Genomic DNA, 17,102 nt, shown 5'->3' with positions numbered 1-17,102 from the left:
TTAAATTGAGAGAGGCATGTTAAAAATCACAAGCTAATCTTAACATGTTCATTGGCTGGAAGGATGACTCCAAAGCAACACAGGCTGCGGAGGAGTTGGGCTCTCTACAGATGCTTTCTTAATTAATCTTTTTACTAACAGACCAATCTATTTACTAAAAGATTGGCTTGGGAAAATCCCAAGCAAAAACACAGGCTGGGCAGAGAATGGATGGAGAGCAGCAGGGGGTTGGAACTGGGTGAGCTTTAAGGTCCCTTCCAGCCCAAACCAGTCTGTGGTTCTATGATAGTGTGATACTATGATACTATGATTCTAAAATGCATTACTACTTTTATGCACTTAGTTGTGCGTTGCCATGTGGCCTTCTGACTAAGTGTGAACCCTACCTCTTGCATAAAGTGTAAATTACCAAAGGGGATAAAAGGAACACATAGGCAGCAGCACTGAGACTGTCAGTGAAATTTGTCACTGAGATGATGGAGACTGAGAGCTTCTCCAGGTCTTTCCAAAGGATTTTCCAATTATAAGTGGAACAGAGCATCTCTTGCAGATAGTTTTTAGTTACAATGGTGGTTTCAGTTGTAATTTATGATGTATGTTCCTCAGCAGGGAGGAAGGGTATTTCCAGCTGTGGAAAAAGTAAAGACAAATCAGGTTTAGGCCATCAAAGTCCTTTATTTAAAAACTGCTTCTGCCATGTTACAGGACGCTGAAGCCCTGGACCTGCCTGATCAAACACACAGAGGGAAATCGGCCAGAGTTAACTAAGAGGTATGGGTTTAAAGTGAATTGGTTGATCCACATTAAGCTGCTTTAATTCTGAGTAAATGGTCTTTACTCCGCTTTGACATATCATCAAGCTGAAGTAAATTACAGTAAAATGAGGCTGTTTGATATACAAGTCCACATGAGGGTGGGAAGAGAGCCCTGGCTGCAGGGCTGGTGCCCCCAGGCACTGGAGATGCTCCAGACCTCAAAAAACCCCTATAAGGCACCACCACAGCTGCACACCTACAGTGCACTAAGCCACAGCTATAATCAAAGACAAAAGTGAAGCTTAACAAGCTCAAAGGATGCCTGTTGCTACATCCTAATGGCAGCACATTTGCCACGTCACATTTAATGCTTCTAAAAGATGAGACTTCTCTTTGCTTTCAGTCCCACAGCAGCCAGCATTACACACGATAACCATGTTTACACCAAATAAATCAAAGCCTACTGCTCACGCCTAATGAACCCTTGCAAAATACCTCCAACGTATGAGATTTAAAAGCCTGGAGTGCTTTTGAAGGAAAAGATGTCGAGAAAAGCTCCACTAATGAGGATTCATTCAAGTGTCACACTTACGATCTAAATGTAGTAAAAAAGCACCAAGTGCCAGCCACAAGCAGTTCTAGCAGCAGTTGCTGTGATCCAAGAAGAAAAAAACATCCTGTCAAAGGAGAAGGGGAAGAATGAACACAGAGGATCCTATTTGGTCCAAGTGATTAGCTGACACAGTTACACAGCCCAAACTGGATGAACAATGAAGCAAGAATTTCAGCATCTATTATAAGGAAGATGTAAAATAAATGATAGAAGAGGATTAAAGTCAAAGTGCACACAATCCTATTTCATCATAAGAGCTGGAAATAGATTTATCCAAGCATCGTATCACCGGTTACCTGCCTTTGCTTTGGGGAGCTGCTTGGGTTTGGTACTTTGCTCACATCCAACTGGAGCAGCTCCTACACAGAAGAAAACCTATCTTGTACATCTACATAACCCAGATACAGGCGGCAGCTTGAGGCATTCCTGCATAAGGCCTTCTATAATGACCTTAGAAAGGACTGCCTGTTTCTTTACATCTACTCTGCTCACTGACGTTAACCCTCACCACACAGAGGTGTTTGAGTCCAGCATGAAACCTCTGCATATGGCACTACCAAGCAGAAGAAGGATTTAACTCTCACCTTTTAGCTCCAAAACCTCAGACCCAGCCATGTCTCTAATGTTTCAGTGTAACAGAAGCTAGGGAGGAAACAGTTGTGTACCCAGTAAGTCAGGAATGAAAACTGACTTCCCTCAAATAGGTTGCTCTCGGTCTGTGAGGGTGTACGTGGCCTCCTCCTAACCTTTTGGAAGCATGCCACATGGAGATCTTCACTCAAAAAACCAGCACAGAATCCTATAGTTTTCACAAAGTACAGATTCTGGGTACTGGAGTTTCCTGGTATCTCTGACCCCTACACACATAACACAGCTCCACTTGAGGCTATTGTGTAGTACCCTCACCTTCTGTACGGTTAGTTAAGCTGCACTAGGTCTGTGTGGGACCCAGCCTGTTTAGAGAGCTGCACGTTCCAAGTACAAAAAGATGAAAGACTCGGGTTCCTGGCCAGTCTTCCTGGGTGAAGCTCTCAGGCCTGCTCTGCAGATGAAGTCCCTCTGGGCCTGTGAAGAGCCAGCTGGTCTACAAATAGTCCCTGAGAAAGATCCTAAAGGTTAAAATTAGCATGAAAGTCCCTTAGATCTCAGATGTCTGAACAGGTTTCACAAACATCTTCTGTGGCAAGACCTGTAATAACCTCCCCACAGCCGTTCCCCACAGAGCCCTTGATCAGCTGAGGGCCTCCACTCCTGGCAGCACCCTTGCCATAGCACAGACAGCAACAGCACTATGCTTGGGCTAAAACAAGATACCCAACGCAGTTGCAGACATGAGAAGTCAAGATACAGGGGAATAGTGGGTATTTTTTAGTCACATTGCAAAAACCCCCAACATGAGTTGTGGTTTTAATCTCGAAAGGGCTCTTAGAACTGAAATACAAACAAGGGAGAGGAAAATGTGGGAAAGAAAGCCAAGATAAAACTCACTTCTAACTTCGGTAAGTAACAACAATGGTTTTGATTCAAAAGGAAAACATGTATTTTGTTGTAAAATTACCTGTTGTAAAACAACAGGTTTATTTTTAGTATAAATAAAGATGAGAGTTTTAGGTTGTTTGAGGTTTGAGTTATACCTCCCAGTAGAATGATAATGTCTTATAAGAGGCTTTTATGACTTACTATCTAAGCCCATTTGTTCCTGAGCTGGTGAAATCATCCCAAGTACTATTTAACTCTTTTGGGCTGCTGCTAAAGCTGCGTCCAAACACCCCAGGAGGCAGTTAGGAAGCCATTTTATTAGACTTCAGGCTGCTGCAAACTCTTAGAGCAGGATTTGAGTCACCCATGAAAACATATCCTGGGCTCCAAGTAGGCAGGAAAAGAATAAAAGATATAAATCCTAAACCATTTCTCCTTATGTGATATTTGAGAACAAGGGCTTGACTGTTTGCAACACCTCCTGATAAGTTGTACTTGGGGGAAGATCAAACGTGGCTGAAGGTGATCACCTATGGACTACCAACAAAGGCACTGAGAAAACACTGCCAGGCAAGTTAGATTTCATTAGTGCTTATTTAGAGCTTGATGACAATACAGGGATCCCTGCTGAAGGGCTCCATTTTCTCTGCCTTTGTTAACAATGGAATACTAACAACAATACTAACAACTGAATGGTATGATTCAGGAATAACTGAAATGTTGGCGAATGTGGCCTCATCTAAACAACACTACTGAAAGCAGTAGGAAATTTGTACTTAATCCCTGTTTATCAGGCATTGCTTTTCTTCCTGAAGCAAAAGGAAATAAAGAGGTCTGGAATAAAATTATTCAAGTCTTAATATATTCTTGTAATCCACGTGGTTTCCCACCCCTTTTTCAGTGCAGCCTATTTTAGTGGAAACGTCTGTCATCTCTCACTTTACTAAAGGAAATTCATGCTTCTTTTTACTGAAAAACATAAAAAAGGAGGACAATCATGCCCCTATTAGCCTTCTCATCATTGCATGTGCTAGCTGGATCTATAAAAGCATAGTAAAAACCCCACATCTTTTACAATTAGATGCTTATTTTATTGAACATATGCAAGATACAGCTCAAAAGAATGTTGTAAGATAGGTCTTGGGAAAACATAACATTTGAAAGCATGCAATTAGGAGGACTAACATCCAAGATCTTTTTGTTATCAGCATTACCTAATATATCACAACAGTTCATCATAAAATAAATCCACTTTGCAAAGAAGCATAGAAGATGTTAGAATAAAAATGTGTTTATGGAACAAAGGAAGATTGATTAATCAGAGCAACAGCAAGAACTCAATTCAATCTTATTCCTATATATTGATTTTTCATTACGATTTGCCTAAATAGAGGAGTTTTGTTTAATTTGTTTGGCTGTTTTTTTAAAGGACTTTCCTTTAAAAAATTAGGAAAATGCATGCTGCTAAATTAATAAGATTTGTAAGACAGGCACTGGCCCCTTACTCCATCACTGGCCAAGCCCCCATGCTGTGGTACTATGCAAGACACAGCTGCCTGATGCACACATCTGTATCAAGACTATTCATCACTGGATGATGAATTTCCAAGCCCCTCTCAGTGGGAAATGCCTCCATCTACTGAACTCTCCATCTGATACCAAGCTAGAGGAAAGGTTTACCCCTGTGCTGCATCGAAGTTCCTCGTTAACCTAGGAGGTCACAGCCATGTCTGACAAACAGGGATCTGCGTTTCCAGAAAAGGAGAGGGGATGTTTATTTTAGTTGTACTTCTCCAAATTAGCTTCCAGATAAGAATGAAGTAATTAAGACATGGGGGATAGAGGAAATACGTCTAGACCTGCTGGAACAGACCAGAAGAATGAAGTGGTTACAGGAACTAATGCGCTCTGCAAGGCTGGCTTCTCTTAAATGTGTGCAACCTAATGAAGGGACCCAAACCTCCCAATTAGGAGTTCAGGTCTGACCCATCTGCCAGGGCAGAGGTTTCTTTAAAAAATAACGTGAGATCCAGGCAAGCAACACTGCAGCTTCCTAAACAATTGGCATTTAATGAGCAGCTCCCTCAGTCTGACTTTAGTGTTGCCTTTGGTTGATGAGCAACAACAATATGGGAGCATCCACCAAAGGGATTTTAGCTTATGTCTTTTCATTGATAACCCCAGCAGCACAGCAGATTTGTGCTCCAATGCCCTTCAGATACTGACTTAGTGACTCAAGATTTCCCTGTCTCATGACCAAGCAAATGCCGTTTTCCCCTATGCAGACAGGCTGAGAGAGCTGGGCTGGTTCAGCCTGGAGAAGAGACGTCTCTGGGGATATTGTAGAGCAGCTCCAGTGCCTAAAGGGGCTACAAGAAACCTGGAGAGGGGCTTTTGACAAGGGCCTGTAGGGACAGGACAAGGGGGAATGGATTTAAACTGACAGAGGGGAGACTGACATGAGACATGAGGAAGGAGATCTTCATTATAAGGGTGCTGAGGCGCTGGCACAGGGTGCCCAGAGAAGCTGTGGCTGCCCCATCCCTGACAGTGTTCAAGGCCAGGTTGGACAGGGCTTGGAGCAACCTGCTCTAGTGGAAGGTTTCCCTGCTTGTGGCAGGGGCTGGAACTGGATGAGCTTTAAGGTGCCTTTCAAACGAAACCATTCTATGACTCTATGATGATTTAATCACTTTGCTACAAGGACCCTTCTTCTGAGGTTCACTTGCACTGATACAATGAGACACATAGAAGAATTAGTACCACCATCAACCACTTTTGCGTCCCCTGTGCTAAACAGGGTAGAAGCTCACCCCTCTATTCAGCCCAGTGCTACATGGCAGGTAGAGCCACAGTGGTCACCTGGAGAGCACAGGCAGAGGAGTACTGCTGGTACAGCAGAACCAACATGCCATCCATCCTCCTTCAATACACCTATTCACACCATTGAGAAGTGTCATCTTCTGTTCCCTGTGCCAACAGCTGTGACCCCATGAATCATCCCAAAATCATTTTTTCAGAGAGCATACAGAGATAACTTCTGCTGTGTTTATAGAGCGACCAATCCAGACAGAGGTTTTGAAAGCTCCCATTTATTTATTACAACAAACCTCTCTCCATGCCAGGGGCTTCACAAACCCCCATGAGATTTTAGAAACCCTTGAAACTATAAAGTACACTCGCCCCCCCACCCCATGCTAAAATGGTTAACTTCTTCTGACATGTGGAACAGCCACCAGCATCCTCTGCAAAGGGGGTTGTCACAGATTTGAAATGGTGTTGGCTCATGGGAGTGCCTCCCTGCTGTTTTGTAAAGGACACGGGGGCTAGGCAGGAGAAACACTGTGAGATACCTGCTTGAATAGAAATAAAGATATTCTGAGCTTGTTCTGTTCCCAGAAGCACAGCTTCCAATGCATACAGACCTTCCAAACCAGCAGCACGCTCAGAGCTAGCATGGGGACAGCAAGCCAAGTTCACCAGGCTTGGGAAATAATCTGTTTCTGTTTAAAGAGATCTGCTTGCTGCCAGAAGTGACTCGCTCCAAAGCACTATCAGTCCACTCCCTCTGCTCCTCCGCTTCTCTGGCTTTCAGATTTACTAGGAACAAATTGCACTGGAGACACACTTCTCTGAACCATTGCTGAGGGCAGTTTTTCCCTGCTCACCTTCCATCTTGCCTTTGCAAATACCTATGTTACCTTCCCAAAGCACACCTTGAACAGCTATTGGTCTGCTTTTCCAAATTTCCCTCCAGGTTAGTTTTGTGCGTTGTACACCGAGCACAAGTTAATGACAGAGTGCTAAGCTTCAAGCCTGACTGCTGTCAGAAGATGCAATTGATATGAAATTCTCCTTCACTTGAAGCTGCAACGTAAGAGATGACATCCTAGAGGTCAAGTAGCAGCAGAGCCATTTATCTACAGAGGGAAGACATTTCACAGGACTTGAATGAAAGATGGTGTGAAAGCTGGCCCCTGCGAGGGCTCCTTCCTTTTTCAGTGTGTGAGGGTGCTGCATTTGCAACCCTGTAGCACCATAGGCAAGTTGTGCATGACATGAGCTGTGCATTACCAATAGCAGGAGACATCAGGTCTCCCTCACTGTGTTACAGGATGACCGGTCAATCTTGTGTACTGAACCCATTTTCCATGCTTTTCACAAGACAAGGCTGCTAAGCAGCTCACTGAGTTCAGGTCAAAAAGAGAAGACACTTGCTTACAGAGCAGAGAGGAACACTTACCTGTTCTCCTTCATGGGCATGACCTGTGGCTTCTTCTCACCTGGACTGAGGCACAAAGCAAACCAGAACCCAGCTTCCTCCCATCCTTTAAGCTCATTAGGCCCAGGTGATGCCATGCTGAATATACTGCAGGTAGCTCCCTCCTCAGGACACCAGGTGGTATGTTCACACCTTCACAAGCTCTTTCCCACTTCCACTTCCTCTGTACTTGCATGAGGGCATTTCCATCCCTGGGACATATTGTTTCTGGAGCATTTGCTAGGATCTGAGATACCTATGGCCATGAACACAAATTATCTGCTCCAAATTGAAGCCTGATGCTTGTGCAGTGTGCCCTGTATCATCACCTGAAGCAGGTGAACATGCTTCCCTGCCAGGCTGGTACAATTCATGAGTGAAAACAAAGATTCACAGTGCTGGGCAAGAGCGTGTTGTGTACTTGTACACAACAGAGAAGAATAAACCACCTTGCTTACACCCAACTTTTAGTTGAGTGCATACACAGAAGACAAAAGGAGTATGTGGCTGGGGGACTCATGTTCCTCGCCAGGGAGTGCCAGCATATAATTTTTTAGCCATCACTGTTCATGTACTAGTGTTTTGTCAAATCTAGTTCCCATTGAGCCACTCCATTCTCCTCGGGGAGGTGAGGAAGGGTGAGTTGACTCAGGTGTACACAATGGACTTTCCTCAATCAAAAAACCACAGAGAGTTTTCTCAGCCCAGACAATGAGAGCTCTCCTTCAAAGACAATGGAGTCGAATGTTCCTCTGCCAGTAACAAACCGTCATTGCTTCTGTATTGTTCAAACACTTCCTCATCCAACCATGAGACCCTGACTGCTGCACTTAACCTCCTCTGGGCTCTAGTCTCACCAGATAACCTCTGCACACCCATGCCTCTGGCTCTCTAGTACACCTAAAGGGAAAGAGGAAGGAACAGTTTCCAGCTGAAGTGTCAGATCAAGAGCAGTCTTTGCTCCGTATTGCATGTTAATATGTTAAAGACTAGGCTCTTCTGTAAGATGGGTGTATTTATAGTGTGGAGAAAAAAAAACCCTTTCACTTCCTAATACTTCAACATGAATCAGTTTCTACTGCCTTGTCTAAATAAATGGTAACATTTTATCATCACAAGTCTTAACAAAGGTTGATATTTCCTCTAGAAACTGTCTCCAGTTTTGGAATTCTAGGTCTTCAAAGCTATTTTTAAGATCTGGAGCAGCTAGGTTTTCAAACTGGCAAGCAAGGACAGATATGTGCTCCCAAGAGCCCATGCTTAGAAATGAGATCTCTTGTCAATCCATTGTCATACTACAATACAACTTTTGCAATTGATCAGCACAGCTGCAGGAACAGGAGGAATACTGAACAATGAAAGTTTAAACTTGAACTCAGGACAATTCAGGGGCGATGTCTCTCTGATATTAAGCTATAGTTCCCAACACCTGCCAGTATTTGCCTTTCATGCCCTTTTCCTTTCCTCTTCCTTTTCAGTACTTCAAAGACCTTAGTTTCTGCAAGTGCTATAGATAAGTTTATACTGCAGGGGGGAGTGAGGAAGTTACAGTTAAGGGAGAGCATTTGTAAGCAATATTCAGAAACAGAAATATCACCACAATCAAGAGCAGACACCTTTCCTACAACAAAACCTTAAATTAACCCCTTCATTCTCCTCCCCAGACTTGCTGACCTTCCCGCACACCCTTCCCGTATCATTATGGAACATCTTTCTCAGTAGTTAGCCCTTCAGTGCCTAACTGGAAAGGGCAGTGTTGCCCTCTTGGTAAATACAACCCAAGAGCGCAGCACAGGTTGGGATCTATCTGGCTGGGGAGCAGCTCCATGGGAAGGGACCTGTGGGTTCTGGTGGGCACAAGCTCAACATGAGTGAACAGTGTGCTGCTGCAGCAAAGAAAGCCAAAGAGGGTGCTGGGTTGCACCAACAAAGACATCAGCAGAGTTAAAGGAGTCACCGTCTCACTTTATTCACTGAATCTTGGTTTTGGCCACCACTACACAAAAATGATGTGGATAGGCAGGAGGAGATCCAGAGATGGACTATACAGATGATTAAAGATTGGGAAGCCACGTGAGGAAAGGCTGAGAGAGCTGTTTATTCAGCCTAGAGAAAAGAAGGCTCAGGGGAGACCTTATCGTCATGTTCCAGTATTTAAGGGTTTTCTACAAAGATGATGGAGATTCCCTTTTCACAAGGAGTCACATAGAAAGAACAAGGGATAATGGGCACAAGTTACTCTTGGGGAGATTCCAGTTGGATACAAAAGGGAAGATTTTCACAATGAGAACAATCAGCCATTAGAGTAACAACTGGAAGTGGTGGATTCCCCTGTGTTGGATACCTTTACAATTCAGCTGGATAGGGTGGTGGGACAGCTGGTCTAGACTGGGCTTTTGCCAAGAAAGGTTGAACCAAATGATCCTTGAGGTCCCTCTTCACCGGGTATGCTATGATTCTCTTCCATTTTCCACATGGATAGAAAGCTGTTCAAATCCTGGAAACAGTTAAGAGACTGCAGGAGGGATAAGGCTTTTGTTATAGCCTAGCTATTACTGCCCTCTAACTTCAGCTTGGCTCTTCTGAATACCAGACTTATCATTACTTAGAATTTATATTAGATTTGGATCTATGCAGCCAAAAAAAGAGAAAACAAAAATAAGGAGGGTTAACATTGGCCTATTTTAAGCTCCGTCATAATTCCTACAGAACTGTTTAGCTTGTAAACAAATCACACATTGGATGTAGCTGAAACTGTAGGTATAACGTTTGAAACTTCATGCACAGTGCAACACTACTGCCTGCAAGTATCTGATGGCTCTGAAAGACTCTTGGGAGCCTGCTGGAGGTTTTACAGGAGCACTGCAGAGGTGGTTTGGGGAATCCTCAGGTGAACATCAGGCAGACTGCACTTGCTCCTGTGCAGCAACGTACTGTCCATCCATTGCATACTCTGTACGCTCCCTCCTTCCCCAACAGTGAAAAGAATGCAAGATGACACAACTGCTCCTGCGCTTCATCACATTCTTCTCCTGGTGCTCATGAGCAGTAGTGTAAGGACCTGAATTTGTTTCCACATACATATAGTTTGTAAACACTGACAGATCCAATCCACCCCAACAGAAGGGTGTGCAGAAAGCCAGCCTCAGAGCTGGAGGAGCAGCTCTGCAGTGGCCCTCTCCGCAAGACAGGGCAAGAGCCATGGGTTTACTGAAACAAGCAGGTGAGCAGCTCCCTCTCAGCCCTGCCTGCGCTGGTGCAAGGCTGGTACAAGTTCCCAGGGCCATAGAGCAACACCACTTACACTGGTTTCACCAAGGCAAGAATGGGCCAGTGACTTCACAGGATTTATTCAAAACACAAGAAACAGCCTTCTTCACAGACATCAGGAGGATATGGAAGAGGACATCAGTATGGAAGAGGACAGGGAAGGTGTTCTCCCCAACATACAGAGATTGCAGAGCTACTTCTTCCATCATGCTGCCACAGGAGAATCCCTTCAACCAGAAAAAAAGGTGCCCTCCTCGATTCTGTGTTTCGGCATGAGGAGCAGAGCATGCTCTCCTTCCTCACCGCTCATGAAGCATGGAAGTGATGTATCTGCTCCCCACCTATTCAGGAAAAGCACACAGCAGCCCAGGGATCACCCTGGTTAGCTTGCAGAGCACTGGATCTCATGTAGCAGCAGCTATGTAGTATTGCTGTTACTGGAGACAAGCCAGCAAGTAATTTGCCAACAGCTGCAAAGGAAGACCAGCAGATAGCTGAAAAGAGGTACTGACTTCAGTGAGTTCTCCCATTGGTGCCTCAGAGCATCTTGCCCAAAAGATTTCTGAAATAAGGCTTCTTCTGTACCAAGCACAACACTGCACTGGAGGAGTTAATGTTAACTCACATTTATTTTAAGCAATTGAAAAAAAAAAGGAAAAAGATTTAAAAGTCTTGCAAGAATCACCAAATTGTAAATTGCCACCTCTTCCTCCTGCTCTCAGAAGTCCTACAATTTGAAAGGAAGGTGCCACAGTTATTTTACAAACTGTTTGTAAAATCCAATATTTTGTACTAGGAGTTTAGCCTGCCCGCACCCAGCTTTGACACTGTTTCCATCTATCAGCTCTGCTCCAAAGAACTCCTAGGACTATGGGAACAAGGTTTACATTATTTCTCTTGTTTCTCAATAGACCAGGTTTTTGGCTGTCATAACCCCTTTGAAGAAAACCAAACTACAGTCAACATTTGATCCTGGCTTGTGCAATCTCTGCTTAGAAAGCATCTCCTGAGCCACCCATACACCATGGGTTGACATGAAGACACAGATATCCACCTGCTGCACGAGCCTGGCTCCGCTGGGAGTAAATTTATTGCAGTGACTCGTGCAGACACCACGTGGATGTACCTCAATGTATTAACGCTGCTTTACAGCTGGGAGAAGTTAGGCAAAGCAGTCCTAAGAGCAAGTGTTGCAATGTGGAAGAGCTGTCAAAACACACCAGTGCTTAGACCTAACGAATCTGACAACCCTGATTTCAAAAGTGCTTTGCCAGTCAAGTAAAAGACTCCTAAACACACTAAAAACTGGTCTACTAGCAATGCACATTTCGGAAGCCGGGCAAAGTAGCTTTCCCATGGATATAGATGTCCTCATCTGTGCCCTGGTTTATATGTTTCACCAAGTTTTTCTCAAACAGGAGGGGGTGGTAAGCTCCCATGGTACAGGCACGGTCATGAAACCTCTGGTAATAGTGGCAAATGTCAGTCTGCCGTTTGGAAGGGAGGAACTCGTACACGTCCACTTCGTCACAGAGCGTCATCATGATCACAATGCCTAGGGAGGGAGAGAAAGCAGAGAACCCCATGTCAAGCCAGGGAACTGATTACATGTTCCAGCAAACAGGCAGTCAGCAAGGAGCATCCAGCTCCAACGGGAAGGGTTTCCTTTCTGACAGTTCAGAGGAGAGGGGGAGAAAACAAGTCTGGCCAGACAGGGCTGTTTTGTGAAGCCTTCTCTTGCAAAGCAGATGAGTGACTTGCTTACAGCAGACTGTTAACAGCCACAGCCATGACAAAAGGCCACTTTTTAACAGTGCTGCCATTCTCCATGACCTTCCTGGAAACTTGAGCATGCGCCAAGCATATGCTCCAATTAGCTGATCCAAACAGCCCATCACAAACTTGCTTGGGTAAGCAGTGATGAGACCTTCACTTTTCCCCATCTGCCTCTTGTGAATGCAGGGGGTATGAAAGGGGAACTGTGCTTGGAAATGGCTCATGGAGACTGAGCAGCCTCTGTGCTTCAGGACCCCAGCTCCCCAGCAGCAGCAGAGCAGTGCTGCCCTCCCCTGTCTTCTGAGAGACAGAACCACTTAAGGACGTTCACACGTTTGGGCACGGCCCTGTTGACTTTCTGGCCAGATCAGAAGTAAGCCATAGTTATTGACTCATTGTTCTTCCAAGCACACGGTTTGCATGACACTGTTAGAACCTAGCTGTGAAACCACTTGTTTGAGTAAGGTGCATTTTAAACACGCTGTCATCCACCTTTTGAAATTACAGTTTTCATTCACACTTAGGCCTTCCAAGAAACCCAGGGTTGCAAACTGGAGCTTGTCTGTGCCCTTGAGTCTGGCGAGGTGACTTGTTTTACAAAGGAGGTAGCTTGGCCCAAACTTAAGCCACAGAGGGATTTGCTCTCTGGCATGGCGGGGTGCCTGCCTTCAAGCCCCTAACTCCAGCTAACAACAATTTTGCTGCTGAAGTCACTGACTTGCTGTTACGCAGTTGGCCTGCACATATCCCAGCAATGATGCAGTAGGTGCTGGACAAGAGCAAGGCTGTGAGAGGAAACTAGAGAGGTGACTGGCAAAAGTAAGAAGAGGTAGAAATGTGCCTTTGCACCAGCAGTGATGGGAGCACAGCTGTGAGCAGAGGAGGGGCTGAAGCACAGCAGCTGGACATCCATGTGGCAAACAAGACCATCCATCTATCTAGACAGGCTGAGAGAGCTGGTCCTGTTCAGCCTGGAGAAGAGAAGACCCCGGGGAAATCTTCTAACAGTCTTCCAATACTAAAGGGGCCAACAAAAAATCTGGAGAGGGGCTTTGGACAAGGGCCTGTAGGGACAGGACAAGGGGCAGTGGCATTAAACTGATAAGAGGGGAGACTGAGATTAGACATGAGGCAGAAATTCTTCCCTGTGAGGGTGCTGAGGCACTGGCACAGGGTGCCCAGAGAAGCTGTGGCTGCCCCATCCCTGGCAGTGTTCAAGGCCAGGTTGGACGGGGCTTGGAGCAACCTGCTCTAGTGGAAGGTGTCCCTGATTGTGGCAGGGAGTTGGAACTGGATGAGCTTTAAGGTCCCTTCCAGCACAAACCAGTCTGGGATTCTACAGTTCTGTGATTTCAAATATATGCAAGCTTCCTGGGAAGTTCACTCCTTTTAACTCAGCTGGCACAACATTTGCTCTGCAGCAAGAAGGAAAAGCTCTGCAACAGCAGAATGTAAAATGAGCCCCTTTGCTGAGAGGCTGCATTTAGGATGCTGACAAGCAAAATGTTGGCATGTTGAATAAGGAGAAATATCACTAAACTTTTCAGGGCAACTATTCAGGCTGACCATCCCCAGCACCCCAGCAAGTCTGTAACTATATATACTTTTCCATATATATATATTTCCATATTTATATATGGAAAGAATAATCAGACAAGCACTCAGATTTCATTTGCAGTAACCAGATTTAGTTGCCTTGTATTCTTCCTCTTGCACCCTGTGGGAATTGTGGGAATTGCTCTGGCACTAGAAGACAGAAATCCTAGAGACCACCTCGATGTTGCAATCTGCTCCCCTGTTTCCACATGGAACCAGGCCATGTTTGTAACTGCTGTTTCAGAGGAGTGCTGCAAACTGCTTCCTTGAACACAACTGAGCTGCTGCTTTAAAGACAGGCAGCTTCAGTTTTGGCATAGGACAAACACTGCAAAGGTAACTCCGATATTGAAGTACCATGAATTTGTAGTTGTCTTTAAATAAAGGCATCCTAGATAGCTCCTGCCTGCAAACTGAACCAGAAGTTTGGAGGAAATTATCTTACCAAGCATTCCTGATGATGGTGGATTAGGCTGAATTTGCTCCAGGGAATTCTCCTGCAGGATATCCCAGAGTTGCCACTGCATTTTTGGATTCAGGATATAGAAGGGCTGCTCTGGATGTGTGCTGCGATAAGACTTATAGCTTTCAAAAAAGTTGTAGTCTGGTTTCTTGTACCACTGTAAAACAGACACGGGAAGTCAGACTATTTATTTCTAGACCACTTATTTCCATAGCTATCGGGAAACAAGGATGAGAGAATCTGCTGCTGTCAGGGGGCAAATTTCGTGCTGTAGGCACACACACTCACTCACTGTCCCCCAACACCTCATCTGCTCCTCAAGTCACCACAGTGACTTAACTCAGTGAAGATCAGGGAAAGGTGCCAAATCTCAGTAAAGGACCATTAAATGAAATCAGCATCTTGCATACTTCCATTCCACACCCCCAATAGCAGATGGTGTTGAGAACCATGGTCTAAATGTTATAGACCCCAACCCCTCTCCACATTGGAGTACAAAGCATTTTGCCAGCAAGTGTCCCCAGCACAGCCTCCTAAACCAGACTGAGCTGATTTGCATCCTAAAACTTCCCCTTTCAGTAAAAACACTTAGGAGTGGTTTATGTTTTCTTAAAGCCATTTTGAGATCCTTTTCCCTATGCTAAAAATACCCCATCCTGTTTTTACTGACTCTTAAACATGCCGCACATACACCCTCATGTCTCCTGGAGGTGTGGGACTAGGCACAAGAATAAGCATCAGCAAGAAAATAGGAAATACAGTTCAGAGAGAGGAACGCAAAGACCTCTCAGTTACAGGCAGAGCTTAAAATAAAAGAATGGGCTATTCACTCCTACCTGCTTTCACCCTGAGCCTCCAAATCTCATCACTTCTCAAATAACACCCTTTTGTACCCAAAATGAAAAGTGAATGCTACAGGGATTGCAACACAAGTGAAAGTCTAGCTGACACAGACAGGAGGCATTTGCCAAGATCTTCAGAGGGTTTCCCAATCCATTCATAACGCATCAAGTATATCTCATGTCTGACTGGTGCTTGAAATATCCAAGCATCAACTGTCAGCAAATCTCATACCAAGTGTCAGGAAGAGAAGATCATCCTCTAATGAGGTGACAACTGCTGCAGCCCAAGGGAAAGTAAAGGTAATGTGACCCATTGCACCTGGCCTGAGGCCCTTCACTGGTATCAGGGACAAGCGTTTCCTTAGGAGCACCCATGATGGGATACTCTCAGAATTACATACAAACATACACACGTCAAGGAAAAGGTAAGAAAGAAGTGCCTTAAAATGAGTGATTGCCCACATTAGGAGGAAGTGGGTTAACAGATGCACTTCAAAGCATATCAATCTGATTTTATTTATAGAAAACTCAGCCTTACCTCATGAATTTCTGCATGATATGGTGCTGGATCCCAGACAATTAAGATTCCAGTGTTATATAGTGCTTCTCCCAGGAACTGCTGCTTCTCAACGGTTACAAGCTTGAAGAACAACAAATACAGTGATACACAGTATGCTGTCAGAATGAGCAAGCAGCCAAGCAGTAAAACATAGCAGAATATAGCAACAACCACCCCACTGCTGGTTACTGAGCATGCCCCACTGCATGCAGGCAAACACAAAAACCCCAGTGATGCCCTTCCAGCACCCACTCCAGTTCTGCTAACAGCACAGGATTTAGTGGAGGGTCACAAGAAAAACTGCCATTATGCTTTACAAGGTTTTCTCTAACCATCTTCAATAATAAAATAAGGACAGGACCAGCAGAGTGACCCAGCTTGTATGATGGGTACTATCTCTAGAGCTACCAGAGGCAGGGGGGAACATCAGTTGCTGCCACCAGTCACCAGGACAGTCCAGGAAGAGTTTAATGCAAACATGCTGTTGGCTTTACCAAGAACCTTCATTTGAACCAAAAGAAGTCTCCACATGGGTGGGTGGCTGCCCCATTCCTGGCAGTGTTCAAGGCCAGGTTGGATGGGACCTTGAGCAACCTGCTCTAGGGGAAGGTGTCCCTGCCCATGGCAGGGGGTTGGAACTGGATGAGCTTTAAGATCCCTTCCAACTCAAACCATTTTGTGGTTCTATGATTCCATGAAATTATTCCAGAAGTGAAAAGGGCTTCCTCACATCTGTTCATAACTCTGCAAGATTAGGCTTTGGCCTTGACCACATGTACTGCCTGGTTCCATTTCCTTACAGTATCTAGAATATCCATCTGGAGTGTGCAACACTGCAGATGTGAACTTTTGCCTCTGCTCCTTGGACACCAGAGACAGAGGCAGGGAGAGGGCATAGGAGCTGGCACTAGCAACCCCTTACCCAGAAATAAGTGGGATGGAGCTTTATTTTCATTTCACTGTTTCTTTGAAGTCTAGAAATCTTTCCGTAACTTTCCTGGTGTGAAATACATACAAGGAGGATTCAAGAAAGACTGAGCATCAGAGAGAGCAAAGGTCAGACAAACAAAGCCATGCAAGTTGGCAGAGGCACACAAACTCCAGAGAGCTGTGACAGGCACAAAATCAAAGGGGTAAGAAACTAGGTGGGGAGCAGCTCCACAGCCCCAAGTCTTTGCTGTTTCCCTCCCCACACCACAGAGCTGGCTGGCTCTTGGTGCTACCAGTTACCTATTAGTCACTTAACTCATCTGCTGGACGAATCCGACTCCCCAGATACCTTTAGTGCCTATTTGTTCTGTTTAATAGCAACTGATTCTTTCTAAGTAGTTACATTCAGTTCAATTGCTACATGATTTATTTGTCTTACCCAGCTTTTTGATCTTAATTATCTGATCTACTGATTTTCTAGTTATTTTGTTGTTTGGTCAATTCACTGTTTAGCAAGTATCTCGCTAGTACAGCCCTACCCTTCTGGTATGTTTATTG

The 17,102-nt window shown here is 44.8% G+C and overlaps 1 protein-coding gene across 3 annotated transcripts in view; it reads right to left on the bottom strand.

Annotated features, from left to right (window-relative positions):
* Positions 1 to 11,082: 11,082 nt before the first annotated feature.
* Positions 11,083 to 17,102, bottom strand: part of ST6GAL1 (ST6 beta-galactoside alpha-2,6-sialyltransferase 1) — a 44,830-nt gene continuing 38,810 nt past the window's right edge. For all 3 annotated transcript variants that reach the window (XM_061465426.1, XM_061465428.1, XM_061465427.1), the window contains 3 exons: positions 15,594 to 15,695; positions 14,196 to 14,370; positions 11,083 to 11,933 (listed from right to left, as the gene is read on the bottom strand). In XM_061465426.1, coding sequence (XP_061321410.1) covers positions 11,692 to 11,933; positions 14,196 to 14,370; positions 15,594 to 15,695 — 519 coding nt within the window. In that variant the 3' untranslated portion in view covers positions 11,083 to 11,691. The remainder of the gene's footprint in view (positions 11,934 to 14,195; positions 14,371 to 15,593; positions 15,696 to 17,102) is intronic.

Source organism: Pezoporus flaviventris, unplaced genomic scaffold (assembly GCF_033815535.1).
Source record: "Pezoporus flaviventris isolate CSIRO_AGI_PZ_B2104156 unplaced genomic scaffold, CSIRO_AGI_Pfla_v1 ptg000040l, whole genome shotgun sequence".
Classification (NCBI taxonomy): Eukaryota; Metazoa; Chordata; class Aves; order Psittaciformes; family Psittacidae; genus Pezoporus; species Pezoporus flaviventris.
The sequence above is the reverse complement of the archived record's forward strand: the minus strand, read 5'-3'. Positions and strand labels throughout refer to the sequence as shown.